The sequence below is a fragment of the Balaenoptera acutorostrata genome, chromosome 5, assembly GCF_949987535.1.
Source record: "Balaenoptera acutorostrata chromosome 5, mBalAcu1.1, whole genome shotgun sequence".
Taxonomy (NCBI): Eukaryota; Metazoa; Chordata; class Mammalia; order Artiodactyla; family Balaenopteridae; genus Balaenoptera; species Balaenoptera acutorostrata.
Genome location: NC_080068.1, coordinates 68,973,127 through 68,989,199, shown reverse-complemented (window position 1 = coordinate 68,989,199; position 16,073 = coordinate 68,973,127). Strand labels below are relative to the sequence as shown.

Sequence of the window (16,073 nt, the reverse complement as noted above, 5' to 3'; positions counted from 1 at the left end):
TAAACCAGTGTAGTTTGAACTCATGCAACTATGGATCCAACTGTACATGTTACTATTTAATATCATTTTTTATAACCAAGATTGATATGGAATGCTGTCAAGATTTTATATACGGTTAGCCTGTGTCTATTAACATAAAGAAGCAATCAGAAGCTCTCTACATACAACACTGAAAATACAACCATGGAGAAAGTTGTTACAAAACTAGTTTCTCTAGTAAGAAAAGGATATCATTGTTTACTAGTATTCAAGGTTGAACACTTGTTGATTTTAGGCCAAAATTACATGTTTATATTTTAAGTGGATGAAACCTAGTCATTAAAAAGTCTTAAAAAAGCATCTGATGACCATTTGATATAGGTGAAGTTGTGAGAGATGGGCATATCTACCTTTATTAAAAGCTAAATGTGTCACTTCAGTTTTACTGTAGTCATTGGGTTTTGGAGTATATATTTTAACTCAGGTATATAAAAGTCATGTACTAAAGTATAATAAAGTTTGCAAAGTACATTATTTGATAAAGGAATGTTTCTACGAAGGAATACTGGACTAATTGTAAAATGCCAGTAATATATGAACAAAGATCATAAGTAAAATCTAAACATTAGATTTTCTGCTAATACCTTTCCTTGGCCAGTTTTACAAGTACTATGGTTCATGTCTCACAAACTTTAAGTCAGAAAACAGAAACTAAAGATCATCATTTAAAACACTTTCTTTGGACTAATGTTCACATAACACAGGCATCTCTGACATTCCTAATTTCCAGTAACATGGGCACTTAAATTCATGATTCAAGAAAGGGTAAACCAGAGGGCTTACACTGGGGGGTACTGATGAAAACCCAAGCGTGAAAATCTAACTCCTCACAGCATCACTGGCTTATGGTAATGCCACATATTAAGCATTCACAGCTCTTTTCTATATATTCATTAGAAATATAAGAGTGCCCATTTCTAGGGAATCTTTAAGCAACTGACATGTTGACACTTCTCAATAAAATTAGGAAAGTTTTAAAAAATCCTATACTTAACATTATCAAGTATGAAAACTATCTTACTGTTACAATATTCTTATGGGAATATAATAATGTCAAAATTACAATTTAAAGAAGAATAACAGGAGAAAAAAATTATGCCTAAATAGGTATAGTTCTTCCTATAAAGCTGATGAATATGGTGCTTTACAAATTTACAAAATTTTAGATTTGGAAAACTGTGTTGCATAGTCTACACAGTCATCATATTTTTCTGTTCTTTCGGAATCCTGAGGCAGAATTAGCGTTCTCCATACAATAATCTGTCACAGGGAAACCACAGAGGAATACTAGAGTTTCCGAACAGCATTACCTTTTAATTTGCACTACTTTAAGGTGATAGGACACACCCAAGACACAAGGTAAATAAAGTGAGAAGTGTATGAATCCTTTGTACTTTGAGCTTTTCATAGGAAAAGTGTTTTATAAATTCAAGTTAGTGTTTTGGGAGGCAAAGGAAACAAATAAATCTCAGACCAAAAAAAAAAAAAAAAAAGTCCTGGTTTTTAAGACAGTTCCTAATGTCCAATATAGGATATAAGATACTGGCATTCAACTATCCAAATTTACATAGAATTATAGTACTTTGGAGAAGTATAAATAAATACTTTTTTAAAATACAGGTATATAAATTAATGAAACTGGTATTTAAAAGATTTAATACAAGGAAAAAAAAGTATTATATAGTGGTACCAATTCTTAATACAAATTAAGCATAGTTTATATAATTTCAAAAGTTATTCACATTATTGCTCGATACCACAGTTGTACGGAACAAGTTCTTGACACACACAAAATTTGTATAATTTCAGGTTTATAAAAACAAAAATTTATACATAGGCCATTCAGAAATTTAGAAAGTTTTAAAATGCATGGAGATATGTACAACCAAAAGGAGAAAAAAGTGTATGTCTGTACATATTTGAAAGAAACGAACTGATCTGACTCAAACTTGTATGTCACACTCTCAATCAAAAAAGTATACATAACTGGACTGAAAGCAAACTAGTGGACTAAAACAGTACTAAATATGCCCTTCATTTCTTAGTAATAATCTGTTTTAAATATTAGTGGGGTATTAAACACCAGCTTACTTTATTTAATTCTACAACTTTTGCTTTCTTTCAAAAACTTTTCAGAAACACATATCCATTCTACAGTTGTGTTAGACTGGGACAAATATTTTCCTTAGAAATTTTTTAAAGGAGTATTTCTATACTTTTGTATACAAGATTTGATAAACAATAAAAAATAACCCAAATAAGGCCATTATTAATATCATCTTGATCAAAAATATACAGATTGTAATGCTACTATATTTTGTGATCCTGAGCTCTAGTAACCATTAGATGCATGCATACCATTCAGGGATTTGTCTATTCTAATGAAAATAATTTAATCCTGCCTTACTACTTTTGAAGACAGAAATACCTTCAAAACTTTTTGATACGTCTTCATAATGTTACAGATATTTCTGCTGTAAACAGAGCATTAGGAATTGTATGAGAAAGAATATGTTAGGGTTCAAAAAGCTATGAAAGAAAATTTACTATTTTAAAATAATGACAATAAATTTAAAAAGCAAGAAAAATAATACAAAGAGGGTGCTTGCTAGAATAGATAAGTAGAGCCTTACAAAGGTCTTTTTCTATATTAAGGAATTAATAAATAAAGGACTGTGTGTACCTTGGTGGTAAAATAAAAAAGGCTGGCCACTTTTTATGCTAAGTTCAAATGTATTTTTTTGATAATACAAAAAAGTAATCCTTGAAAATCAGAATATATAACATAAAAGAGCACAATAACTTAAGTATTAAACATCTGTATGAAATAACTGTTGCGAAGTCTGACAAAAATGCACACTTAGAACATGCGGTTATTTAAAAAAACAAAAACGGAAAAAAACACCACACGATTCTGTAGAACCAATGTTATGTCACCACCAGGAGAGCACCAAGCAAGGCACCATTGGAAAGACAACATACTTGGAAAGTCTCTATAAATAAAGTAAATGCTAATCTGGTCGAAAAATCGGTGTCTTTGGTAAAAATTCTATGAGGATGACCTGTAGAAGGAGAAAAAAAAGTTTTAAAAAAAATTTTATCTTAAAAAAACTTCAGTTATATTCCATCACTTAAAATGATTTTGCTAGTGCCTCTGACAGACAGGAGAATGCATGCATGAATGAAGAGAAAAGGAAGCTAGCATTTACTGAGAACTAACTACATACCAAGTGTTTCATACTATATGGATCTATTTAATCCTAACAATTTTCTGTGAGGCAAGTATTGTCACACTCATTTTATAGATGAGAAAACTGATGATCCGAGAAGTGTAACACCACGGATTGTGGAGTCAGTATTTGAACAAAGGACTGTCTTAATTCCAAAGCCTTGCCCTTTCTACTGCCCTATGGTGGCTGTAGCTGACCCAATACTCACTTCCTCAGGCTTCCTCCCTTTTACCTAGAGTTGGTCTCATTTTACTGTACCAGGATATGTGATCTCTAGAAAAAGAGTTGGTCCTCTTTCTCTTAATTTTTTTAAAAGTCTTTTCTTTTTAGGTTAGCAAAATTAAAGGTTAAAATTTGTTCCAAAAGACTTTTTACAAGAAAACTAAAGGAAAATCAAGAAATACTAAACACAGTAACACAGAAAGACACAAGTTAACCACAGCTGATTTTTATTCTAAACTTGGAACTGTCTTAAATTACAATCAATTCTTCCTCTTGTTCCAACTCTATATGGAATAGATGCTAAACAAAAAATTATTTGATTTGAACAGTTTCCAAGTTTGACGAACTCCTCATTCTTTTTCAGAAACTGTGTCTTGATATGACCTCCACGTTTGGATACTCTTCTACATTTAGCCATCTGGGCCAGAAACCTTCATTTTCACTCTTCAGTTCTGGCTTTTGATCTGTCTCAATAAAGAAGGTATTTCCATACGTGGCTCCAAATATTCCTCTCCTAGTTGACTTATCCTTTGGTGCCCCCTGGGCCACTCTCCTGACCTGTTATTTGCCTACAAAATATTTATTAGCTTCCTATCCAGCTTCTTTATTTGAGCTAGATTCCTCTGTTTCTCAGTTTCCTCATCTATAAAATAAAGGGATTGGAGAGATGACAAGATTCTTTGTAGCTCTAAAATCTGATGATTAAATTACATTTTACAGTATATACTACATAATGAATAATAAAAGCTATCTTTGACTATACTTGAATTATTACTAGTTTTTAAAGAATATATCTTACAAACTTTTCCCTTCAGAAGCCACACATAAAAATTAACCACTTGTCTCATTTCTTCTAGATCATACTGCTCTGCCATATCTGAATTAAAAAAAGTTGGTATCAAGTTGGTATTTTTCATAGATTTACTCCAAAATTCAAAATATAATCGAGGAGAATTACTTCCCTTTAACTAACAAATGAAATTTCTGTAAGTTAAATAAAATTTGAGGTCAAATAGATATACATGGTAGATTATTCACTATCTTAACTTTTCAAAACTATTTTTAGGGGGTTTTTAAAATTATGTTTTTCCCCCATTCAACTATCACAAACATATACATATACATACACATATACACACACACACACTCTCTCTCTCCAAGAAAACTTAGAAAAATACATTTTTTAAGCAATTCCTATTTTTTTTAAACTACTCTTTTACTAGAAGTGTTTATCTAAAAATTTATGATAATTAAAGGAAACTATTTTACAGAGCACATAAGTTCAGAATGTTTTGGAAGGTTAAATGAAATTATTTTATTTTAATTAATAATAGAACATCGTAAAAATAAACATGAACATAATATGCATATTTTATGAATGAATGACATTCTTATAGTTCTATCTGGAAATAATAGTATTGGGAATAACTTATGTTTTGCTTTCCAAAGTAAATGTAGAAATGTGCAAAATAAATAAATAAATAAAAAGCTCCATTTTAAGCTTAGTGTTTGGGTTTATAAATATAGCAAATATTTTTTTCACAAAATCCTTTAAATCTCTTACATATCCATCCCTCCTCACAAAATACATAAACTCTCTCACCATCTACGATGAAAATATAAGACTAGCATTTCCATAAGTCAATCTCAAAACAAGTTATTTGAGTGTGCTTTTATTATTATAAAGAAGTATCAAGTGCCTTTTTATCATCATAAATTAACATGCTTAATATAATAGATAATGATAAAATCTACATTATTTGGTTCACTGAATAGAGCCGTTCTATGAAAGAAGAGACATTTTAAAGATATCTTTTATGTTCAAGGCTAGAAATGGGATTTGATTGTGTGCTAATGAAAGAAAGAGAAAATGCTACAGAGAAAAAAATTTTATGATAATTTCCAACTATTTCCAGTATCTAAGCACTGTTTTCATCAATCTTTTATACATACACACACACACACACACACAAAACCTATGATGTCTATACTGTTTCAAAGAATAGATAAAATTTGTCAGAAATGATGTATCAGGTACTTAACTCTTCCTCAGATCTTTTTATTTTTGTTTATTACCTTTCCATATTTAAAATAAAACACCCAAGCTCGAGGGAGAATAAATAAAGATTCATAATTTTCTATAGTATGCTGAACTTTTCAAAAGGAGAAAAACTGTTCAAGTAAATCAAGCAGTCCGTAAATTAAATCCCATTCTAAGCTCTAAAATTCATTGTATATACATGCCCATTAGATATCTTTTAAAGAATAAACACAGGATAAGCAACATCTCATCTCTTGTTTACTTTTAAGATAATTTTTACAAAATAATATTCCAATAACACTTTAAAAGACTCTTTAAAGGCCACTGAGGTATGGGCAGTTAAAATCTATAAAGGCTAAAGTTTTCTTAAGCTCCAGCGGCTTGACTGAAAGGTTTTCTTCCATACTTGGAAACCTGATTAGCATTATATAAAAAAGCCATATCTGACTTGCTGCGTAACCAAAGTTGTGGTTATTCTTTATACAGCATCTAAAATTTCACACTCCATCAACACATGTTCAGCCTATTTTATCTTGGCAATTAATTTATTATTTTTCAGAACACAGTGAAGCCTTGTTTTCAAGTCATTCATAACTTTATAAATCAGTCTTGCACATGAAACCATGCATCTGTGAACCGTAGAAAATCCTTGCGCTCAGGAGATTAAGCTCCTGACACCTTTGCTGATTAATAATCATGGAAAGAATAAGATCAGAAGCAAAATAAATGATCATTTAATAGAGAAACTCACAAAACAGCCCTTTAACTTACATATTCCATCATGTTATTCGTTTCACATTTCCTTTTGCTCAGTCTCCAGTGCAAGCACAGCTAGACAAGAAGGAGAGTAAAAGAAGAAAAATGAGCTCTATTTTATTGCAGCACACAGACTAACCCATTTGTCCACCTTTCATATTTTTAGTTCAACAAAAGCATCTGTTTCCATACTGTGCAATTCAGACCCCAACGGTACGAAGCTGCTCCCTGTGGTACTCACCTTGTGGTATAACCTATTGTTTTCCCATTCTAATAACTTCTCAATCGATCTTCGTGTCTGGAAGACAAATGAGAAAAAAGTTTACTCTTGACTGGTTTTAGAAAAACTTTGTTTTGCAGCTGCTTTTTGTGTGAAAAGGAAAGAGGTATAAGACAGTGACTGAGTATAGGGTGGCCTATAACACTATCAATATTCAAGCACTAAATTGTAGCCTGAACAGAAATAGTACTCTATTTTGATAAAGATATGGTTTTGTTTTTTGGCATTGTATTTTTTAACTGTTTCGAACTTACCTTGCCTCTGATTAAAACTATCAAAGTCTAAACAGCTAATGTTATCTACCAAATGATACAAATTTAAATCCCCATTTCTTTCAAAAATATCGTTGTAATACTTAAGTAGTAAAACAAGAATACCTTAATATATATATTTTAAAACAAAGGTTATTTACACATTAGTTATCAAAATGAAAAGGGCCTTTATAGTAAATTTAAAAAGGAAATAATTAAAAGTTAATAAAAAAATCAATCTGCTAACAAATTAAACTAATTTTTACCTCATACTTAAAAATAATGTCCAAATTTAAAAGCTAGTTTATTATTCCACAGATAAAGATTTTCAAACAGAGGCAAAACTGCATTTAAACCAATCATTTTTGTTGGTTTTCAAACAAAATTGGTTTTATTTGAAAATCAAACTCTTTATTCAATACTACTGTTAAAGGAATCAACTAAGAAATTTATATTTAAGATCACTTGATTTTTGCAATATATACTATGCAGCATGAAATGTTTCTTGCTTGGGAGGAATAAAGGGGAGGATAATTCATGGTGCCAGGTGTTAGGATGAGACTGACACGCTGCAGGTGCAAACAGGACAGTGTTGCCACAAGAAGCAACTGCAACTTGCTGCAGCTGCAGCTTCCTTGCAAGGAAAGGAAAAAAGCATACAGCTCCATTAATGTGGCACAACTAAATAAGTACTAATCATCAAATATGAAAATCTTCATGTCAAACAAGGATGAGCTAGGTGAAAAACTGTTAGGATCAAGCTGGTTTTGAATACCTGAATGTTACATAATAAAATGTTTAATATTTATTTAAAGTACCTACTATAATCTAGTTACCATATTACCTCTTAGCATGTTAAACATGCTAAAGACACACCACAGTCAGAGGTGCCAATTATAATTCATAACTACTACTTACTGCCTTACATTTTCTAAGCTTATGTCATAAAAATCAGAAAATCAACTAACTCCCTGGATAATAATATGCCAATGACTAATTTATTACATTACTTTTTTTGAACAGTTTTTTGGCAAGAATTTTAAAGGAAAAAAGTGCCCTTGTTAACAATGATCAGCAAACCTCACTTGTTTCTTTGTAAAGATAGCCTTTTAGAGGCAGCTCTCCTTTTAAATGAAAATAGGGCAGCAGTTATGGTCACACTTTTTGTTAATTTAGTTGCCAGTCAGCCCCAAATCAAAAGAAAATAAGGCTGCAGAGTGTAATTAACATTCAGTTCAGTCGTTTTGTCCCTTGTCTAGCCCCCAAGCTTTGTTAAAATTGCCATCTGAATGCTGAAGGCTGTAGGGAAATCGATTTGATTCTAATCGCACCATGAAAAGAACATGATCTAACTGCTTTCAGCCCTCCGTAAATCTGTACTAGGTCTTTAGCACAATGCAACTTCCAATTTAAAAAGCACTGAATGTCTCGTCAATGACTTTGTGAAGAAAAAAGAACAAGGAGCAGACATAAAAATTCCAATAGTTGTTTAAGCATTAAAGTTCATTTGCATCACAGCGAACCTGAAAAGGGCTGACCTCTCAAACCGCCTCTCAGGTCTATGAAGTTGTAGCCTTGACAAGCTCACATTGACAGAGCTCATTGACTCTGAAAGGCTACTCTATCAATGGTGAAAAATGGCAATAGGTTCTACTCTGAGCAGGCATCTGCCTGCCCACCCGCTGCTAAACCAATGGCAAAACCGATTCAAAACCTGAATCTACCTTGTAATCTTCCTTTCTAGGGACCTTTTAATAATAGATTAAGATTACTATACAATTTGAGGTTTTACTTTTTACTGATGGTTTAAAAAGGGGGCAGGCGGTGTGAAAGAAGTAGGGTAGGGAGAACAAGCTTTCCAAGTCTCTTGTTTCATATTAATGTATAAAAATTAAAAGTTTAACATTACATTCTGCAAATATTCATTACTCACAGAAAAAAGTGTAGTTACCACAATCATCGTTTCATCACAACTTTAAACCCATACTATATTATAACAAGAACAAATCTCATTATGAATGGATCTCATGGTGTATATGATACATACACACACACAAATTTAGAAACTTAAATATTTACTTTAAATAAATCAACTACCAGCATTTGAATAAAAGATAATTATAAAGTATGAGCCTTAAATTCCAAAATATTTATGTAGGAATTCTGAATTTATCCTTTGCCTCTAATTGGAAGTTTAATGACAAGGTTTGATATAATAATTATATCTTACAATATTTAAGAATTCTAAACCAAACAAATGGTGGTATGTCATATTCTAAGTAAGCATCTAAATATAAAATATTTTTACACACTTGACAGTCTGGAGTAATAGCTGTGAATTAGCACCATCTAATCTTGCTATAAGACTTCTTTCCTGCTTGACAGGTGAAAAAAAAAAAGCACATGCACGTGCAGCTTAATTAATCATTGCACTTGACATCTCAATGATTTACAGTGAGGAGCAGGTGAGAACATACAAAACCAGAAAGGAACCCTTCATCTGAGTGGAACATTTCTAGCACACTAAGGTGACAAGTATATAGATTGTAACAGTCATTAAAAAAAAAAAAAGAAAGAAAAGAAAGAAAGAAAGAAAAGAAACTGCCACAAATTATTTGTTAGTAACAACAAAAGCTCAAATTAAATGGGGGAAAAAAAAAAGCTTTAACTACTGAGAATGTTTAATACTTTGCAATTATTTTAGTTAACAAAATCAAAATATATTTTCACAATTAAATACAATACCAATTTGGCAGATATTGAAAAAATATATGACACTTCAGCATTTATAAAAGCTATTTAAAGCCTTTAAACATGAAAAGAAAGTACCTTATTATTGCAGTAATCTAGAAATAAAAGTTAAGAGTTTATGTCCACAGGGTTGTCAGATAGCTATTTCTAATGAAATATAAGATTTAACATTGCCAAACTCTGTAATTACTACTGGACAAACAAACTTAACCATATAAAAATCTGTCCTTGATTTTTAAAAGTTTGTATCGATCACCAAATTCAACGTAAATTAACACAAACTAATATGCATCAGAAAAAAAAACAATAGTATAGGGTCTGCCAACATGAAGTACCAAAAAAAAAAAAAATCATCTTTCCGTATTCTAGGCCAGTGGATCTAAAAATAAGTCATCTTAATTTTCTTAAAAGAATTTGGTGCTTGTGAAAAGCACCAGATTGACAGTCATGGGAACTAAAAATCTTCTATTTAACTGAAAGAACAGGGGAAAGGGCAGTGCAGGCTTCAGTGCAAGCTTCCCTACAGTGGGCCTTAATCCTTTTCAGAGCTCACACCCTGGGGGCGAGAGGACAGGTTAGTGGTTCTTAACCAATGAATCCTCAGTCCTTCTGCATAAGATGATCAATACGAAATCTAATTTTATCATGGATTCTTATCCTTAATTAAAAGGACCAAGATCACCAACTCATACCATGTAATCAAAACAAGTTTTTTATGAGAATAACATCATGTCAACTAACCTGGTTGGGAAAAGGACTGCTCCAAGCATCTGGACTCCTACCCATCTCCCTCATCACAGAGCTCTCGCTTTAACTTTTTCTTTTACACATTTCCTCATTTCAGCACCTTGCTAATTATAATTATATTTTTCTCACTGGTGAACTAGTTCTAATATAGCTGTTCAGCAATGTTAAAGTAAAAAATAATAGAGGTTTAAAAACATCATTTCAATTATAAATAGATTTATTTATTAAATAGACTCAACTTGAGTAGTAAGTAGTAATAACAGAAGGATAGAAATTTTGGCTTCTACTCCTTTGGTTCCTTTAAATTTTTGGTAGAATTGTGGAAATAAGTCAAAACATGCAAACTGCAAAAGAGGTAAAATAGCCTGGATAATTCACATAAAAGGCTAATTAAATAATGATTAATCAACAATTAATATTAGGTATGATATAGCCCTATCAATTTCCAAAGAAGCATCTAGAGTAAGCTTACAATAGAAAAATACATATGAAACACCTAGATATAGTTAAGTTACTGCAATTGAAAATTAGGATTTCCTGAAAATTCAAATTTCACTTATTATTAGAAGAAACATTTTTGTAATTTTTTTCTAATATCATACTTTCTAAGGAATATGTTATTATTCCCTATAAACAAATTATGTGCCACTAGATATAAATAAGTCTTTCAGGACAGCAAGAAATCATTTAGAAAATCTTCAATGTATTACTTCCCTACTTTGTTACCACTATTACTTAACACTATACTCACTACCAACGATTCATTTACTCACAATCAGTTGTTTGAAAAAATGGTTTTTCAAAGAAGTAGTTTTCTAGAACTTGCTAATAAAATCAATAGAAATCTCATAGATTTTAAAGTACTTAAAACCAAAGGAAAAATGTTTAATGTGGAAGCTGTAACAAAATTTCTCTCAATTTTTCTCAAAGAAATGGCATTCTTATCAGTCTTTAGAACAGAAGATGCTAAGATATGTTAACAAAATGTATAAATAGGGTAGCTCACTAACAACTATTTGTAAAAGTTCAACTATTTAAAATTAACTTATTTGAATAGGATTTATTCATAACATCACAGAAGGTGAAAGTGCAATTTCAAATGTTCAATGTCTTATTTAAAACAAGTTTTAGTTTTAAACTCCTAAGTTTATAATGCATTAATTAAGCTTTAGCTAGAATAATGCTTTGAATGTATTCATAATTTTTTAAACTTTTAAGTATTTTCAAATAAGAACTATACTTATCTTTTGACATCTGTGCAAATTCAAATCATTAAAATAAGTGAAACAAAAATGTTCTTAGTTATAAGTCATTAGAAAGAAACCATACAAAATTTTAAATAATTATTTTAACTTAAGAGAAAATTACCTGATTCACCTCTGTCCTGGATTAATATAAATCTTATACTGCAGTTATGTGCAGAAAATTAAATGGCATATCTCAGTATTATGATACATGAAAAATCTATATTCACCAAAAGACAAACTAGAATATGATTAGATTCCTCAAAAGGATTTTTAAACAAATTCCCTTCCTGTACTTAAAGGCCGCTTTTAAAATTTTTATGTGAATATTAACTTTTAAGTAACCTAGATAAACTAACTATCCACTAAAGTATATTCAGAACAATCCTTTTCATACTGTTTGTTAAAAGTACTATTTTTAGATGAAGATAAACTAAACAATTGCAAATATTTTGTGTATCAAAAATGCCCTTTTAACTTAGTACTGAGCAGTGACTTACAGGTACTAATCTTAAACAAGGTATGCTTAAATACAATTTAATCAAGAGTATATGACTAGGGCTTCCCTGGTGGCGCAGTGGTTAAGAATCCACCTGCCAATGCAGGGGACACGGGCTCAAGCCCTAGTCCGGGAAGATCCCACATGCCTCGGAGCAACTAAGCCCGTGCGCCACAACTACCGAGCCTGCGCTCTAGAGCCCGTGAGCCACAACTACTGAAGCCCGAGAGCCTAGAGCCTGTGTTCCGGCACAAGAGAAGCCACCACAGTGAGAAGCCCTCACACCCCAACAAAGAGTAGCCCCCGCTCGCTCCAACTAGAGAAAGCCCGCGCGCAGCAAGAAGACCCAACACAGCCAAAAATAAATAAATGAATAAATTTATATTTAAAAAAAAAAAAAGAGCGTATGACTAGGCTTGTGGTTCTTAACTTTTTAAGGTTACTCTGACTACTTTGTGAATGATGAAAAAGGCATTTATGCACCAATATGTAAAATGTTGCACACAATTTTAAGGGGTTATCCACAAACCTCTGATAACTTTTCAGAAAATACTGATAACATCTCAAAAAACTAAAACTGAGTTTCAATTGACAGCAGAAAATTAGAAAAATTATTCATAAGACAAATGAATTTCACTAAGCTAATATAGTCAAACGCATTACTATCAGGGATTTTAAAAATCTATATAACTACACAAGGAAGAATCACTCACTGGCTGGAACCAACAGGTGGGGTAAAAAAAAATTACTGCTGATTAATTATAATGGACAACTGGAGAAACAGAAACAAAAAGGAGTAAGGAATAGTATTTGTTGATCCTCACTTTGGATGTGACCCCATGCTATGTGTCTTCCCTTTGTTGCCTTATTTAATCTTCACGATAAACCTAGAAGGCAGCTTGTATAACTTTTATTTTACATATGAAAACTGTGTCTTAGTGGGGTTAAGAAACTTAAAGCTACACTAGGAAATGGTGGAGCTGCAATTTGAAACCGGGATTGTATGGCTTTAAACATCATGCTCTCTCCATTAGTCAATGAACTGTGAATTTGTAAAGAATTTGTAACTTGTTGAATAACATGTCTATGACACACAAGGTATCTTAAGCCACTAACTAGGTTATCAGCCTTGAACAGCCAACTTAAGCTAAAACTAAATTTTCTCCAGCTCTAAGGTCTAGGAAGTACTCATTCTACTTTATTCTTAAGTCTCAATAAGATTTATCCAAAATGTTTTTTGTTTTTGTTTATATCTTGCTTTGTGCAACAAAACATGAATTGAGGTATATTATTATTTTATAGATTAAGTACACAGGCTTACAGAAGTTAAATAGTTTGCCCAAGGTCACACAACCAGTAAGGGTAATGACAGGATTCAAACTCAGATCTCTAAACTTTAAACCCAACATTCTTTTTACTTGGGCTCAGCAAGCATTAACTATTTTTACTTGCATCTGAATTAAGAGACATCAATTTATAAATCCTCCCATTCAAGGCACAAACAAAATGAATACAATGTCCTTAAAATACGATTTCTTCAATTCCAAATATGAAGAAATTTCAAACAAAATGTTAAAAAACAAGATAGTGATAATCACACCATTCTTTCCTTCCCAACATGCAAAGAAAAGCATAATCTTTATGTAAAGTCAAGGTAACTAGAGACATATTTCTGTGTAGGATGTCAAACTCAAGCCAACACTCCCATCACAAACAGAAATGGATAAATTGAAGAAGGAAAAAAACCCATTATTTTTAAAACATCAGAAAATTCTGGAAGCAACAAGGACTAGATGAAATAAAATCCAGAGAAGGAAAGAGCCCTTTCTAAATCATTTGATGATTATGTACTGGCCATTTTCTTTCTTTGTTGATTAGAGAGGTCAGCTGAGGATTAGGCTTGGCACCAGTGGGACTCTACTAGGGAAAAGGGAAATCAACAGGGCTTTTGTAGGTTGTACAGCCTGGCCCAATGGACTGAAAATTAGATGTACCCTAAAATGCAAAGCCAGTTTTCCCTAGAGACACTGCTGAATTCTGGGGCAGCATGGAAGGATGGGGGACCAAGACAAAAAGGCAGAGAAAAATTACTCATAGTCTCCTAGTATTTAGGAGACAAAATTCTGCTAGACGGAGGAGGATCTGCAGCAAACTCATGATTGGTCTCCCCCTCAAAACACCTGAACCTGCATAAGATGGAAAGCTAAACTCAAAATATCCAAAGGATACAACCTTCTGAGGAGAGGAGACAAAGACCTGCCAGGCCTCAATCAAAAGTCTGGAAGGGCCATACCCAAGAAACAGAAAACCAGAGATGGACTGAATCTACTAAACTTGCAACCCAGCCCAACCCACCTCAATCTCTGATTAGATCAAAGTGATCCTTCTCCTCAAGCTATCTGCCTAACACAGGACAGATAGGACCCTTGATTTTGGAAGATTTTTTCTGGAGTTTCTACTTCATTCTGTTTATAACATCTAGCATAAAATTAAAAACTGTAAGAGCCAGGAAAAAATGACCAATAATCAAAAGAAAAAACCCACAGAAACAGATCCACAGATAATCCAAGTATTGGTATTAGTCGACAGGAATTTAAATTAACTATGATTAGTACGTTCAATTAAATAGAGGGAAAAGATGGACAAAATGGGTGAAAAGATGAAGAATTTCAAAAGAGGACTAGCCTCTATAAAAACATCAAATGGACCTTCTAGAACTGAAAAATACACTATCTGAAATTAAGAACTCATGGCACGGGGTAACAGCAGACTGGACACTGAAGAAGATGAGCAAATCTTTCCATAAACCACCACACCAATACTATGTTCTGAATGTTCAGAGGGAACTGAATGTCAGCCAGCTCTAGGCAAAACACATTTTAAAGGAGTCTAACACATCTTTAAAGTCCCAGTGCCATCTCTGCACATTTAAGACTCAAAGTTTACACTTCTTTCTTGCATATCCTCTTTCATAATGAGAATTTAATTTAGTAACATGTTTTTACTCCAGCTAAAAACAAATCGTCAGTGCCATTCACACTAACGGCAGTAATTTATTTAGTTTATGTAAGAATCAGTTTCCTAAGTTTCAAGCCTAAAGTATTCTTTAAAATGAAACAGCAATAAATATATTCTTCTGGTCCTAAGAAATTTTTTACATGAGATCCTTTTTCCACAGCAATTGAAGTAAGGTTTGAAAGAGGTTAAACCTATTTCTTTATCCTTATAATGTGGGAGATACTGAAGAAGAGGCAAGAAACTGCAAACTGAACACCTAAGGTTAGATGGGTGTTAGAATACCAGACTCTACCTTCAGTGCGAGTCCCTGTCCCTCCTACTTTGCATTAACTCCTTACATGACATTCTCAGTCTCTCTAAGAGTAAGTACACAAGTTTTAAGGAAGGGTGTAATATTATAAAAAAAAAAAAAACTTTACCAGAAATAATGTGTACTTATTTATTAGGGAGTGAGAACCTGATAATTTTTCAAAGACAGGGATGTTGATTTTTGTTTTTATAACAGTAAAATAGAAGCAAAAGGAATATATCAACTCTTAGTTATCCAACTGGAACTTTGTATAAAATCTGATTAAAGTATACTGTTTTTCTGCATCTTTACCTCCTTTATGGCCTCCTTCCTTTACTGTTAGTTTGTATTTTCAAGAAATACAAATTTGTTTAAATATTAGGGAAAAAATAATTGGAAAGCTAAGTCTGCTGAAAAACTAAAGTACTGCAAAAGCTAATATAAAATGCTTGAACACTGTTACCACTTATAAATCAACTGGATAAACTTACAACACTCAATGGGCCTGAATCTCCTATCTTGTGAAATAATGATCTTTTAAGTTTCTTCCAAACCTCTAAACTCCCCCTGCTTCCATGTATAAAATTAAATTATGATAAGTAATAAAAAATAGCTTGATTTTGTATCCTTATCAAAGAGTGAAAAAAAAGCATATCTGAGGCTTTAAGCCTGGGTTCAAATTATGGCCTAGCTTTGTAGACTGTGG

General features: G+C 32.2%; 1 protein-coding gene across 1 annotated transcript in view; it reads right to left on the bottom strand.

The window, feature by feature from the left end:
- Positions 1 to 1,054: 1,054 nt before the first annotated feature.
- CHIC2 (cysteine rich hydrophobic domain 2) overlaps positions 1,055 to 16,073 on the bottom strand; it is a 47,788-nt gene continuing 32,769 nt past the window's right edge. The window contains exons 4-6 of the mRNA XM_007168418.2: positions 6,530 to 6,586; positions 6,304 to 6,363; positions 1,055 to 3,101 (exon numbers count right to left, since the gene is read on the bottom strand). Of these exons, the coding sequence (XP_007168480.1) occupies positions 3,051 to 3,101; positions 6,304 to 6,363; positions 6,530 to 6,586 (168 nt within the window). The 3' untranslated portion in view covers positions 1,055 to 3,050. The remainder of the gene's footprint in view (positions 3,102 to 6,303; positions 6,364 to 6,529; positions 6,587 to 16,073) is intronic.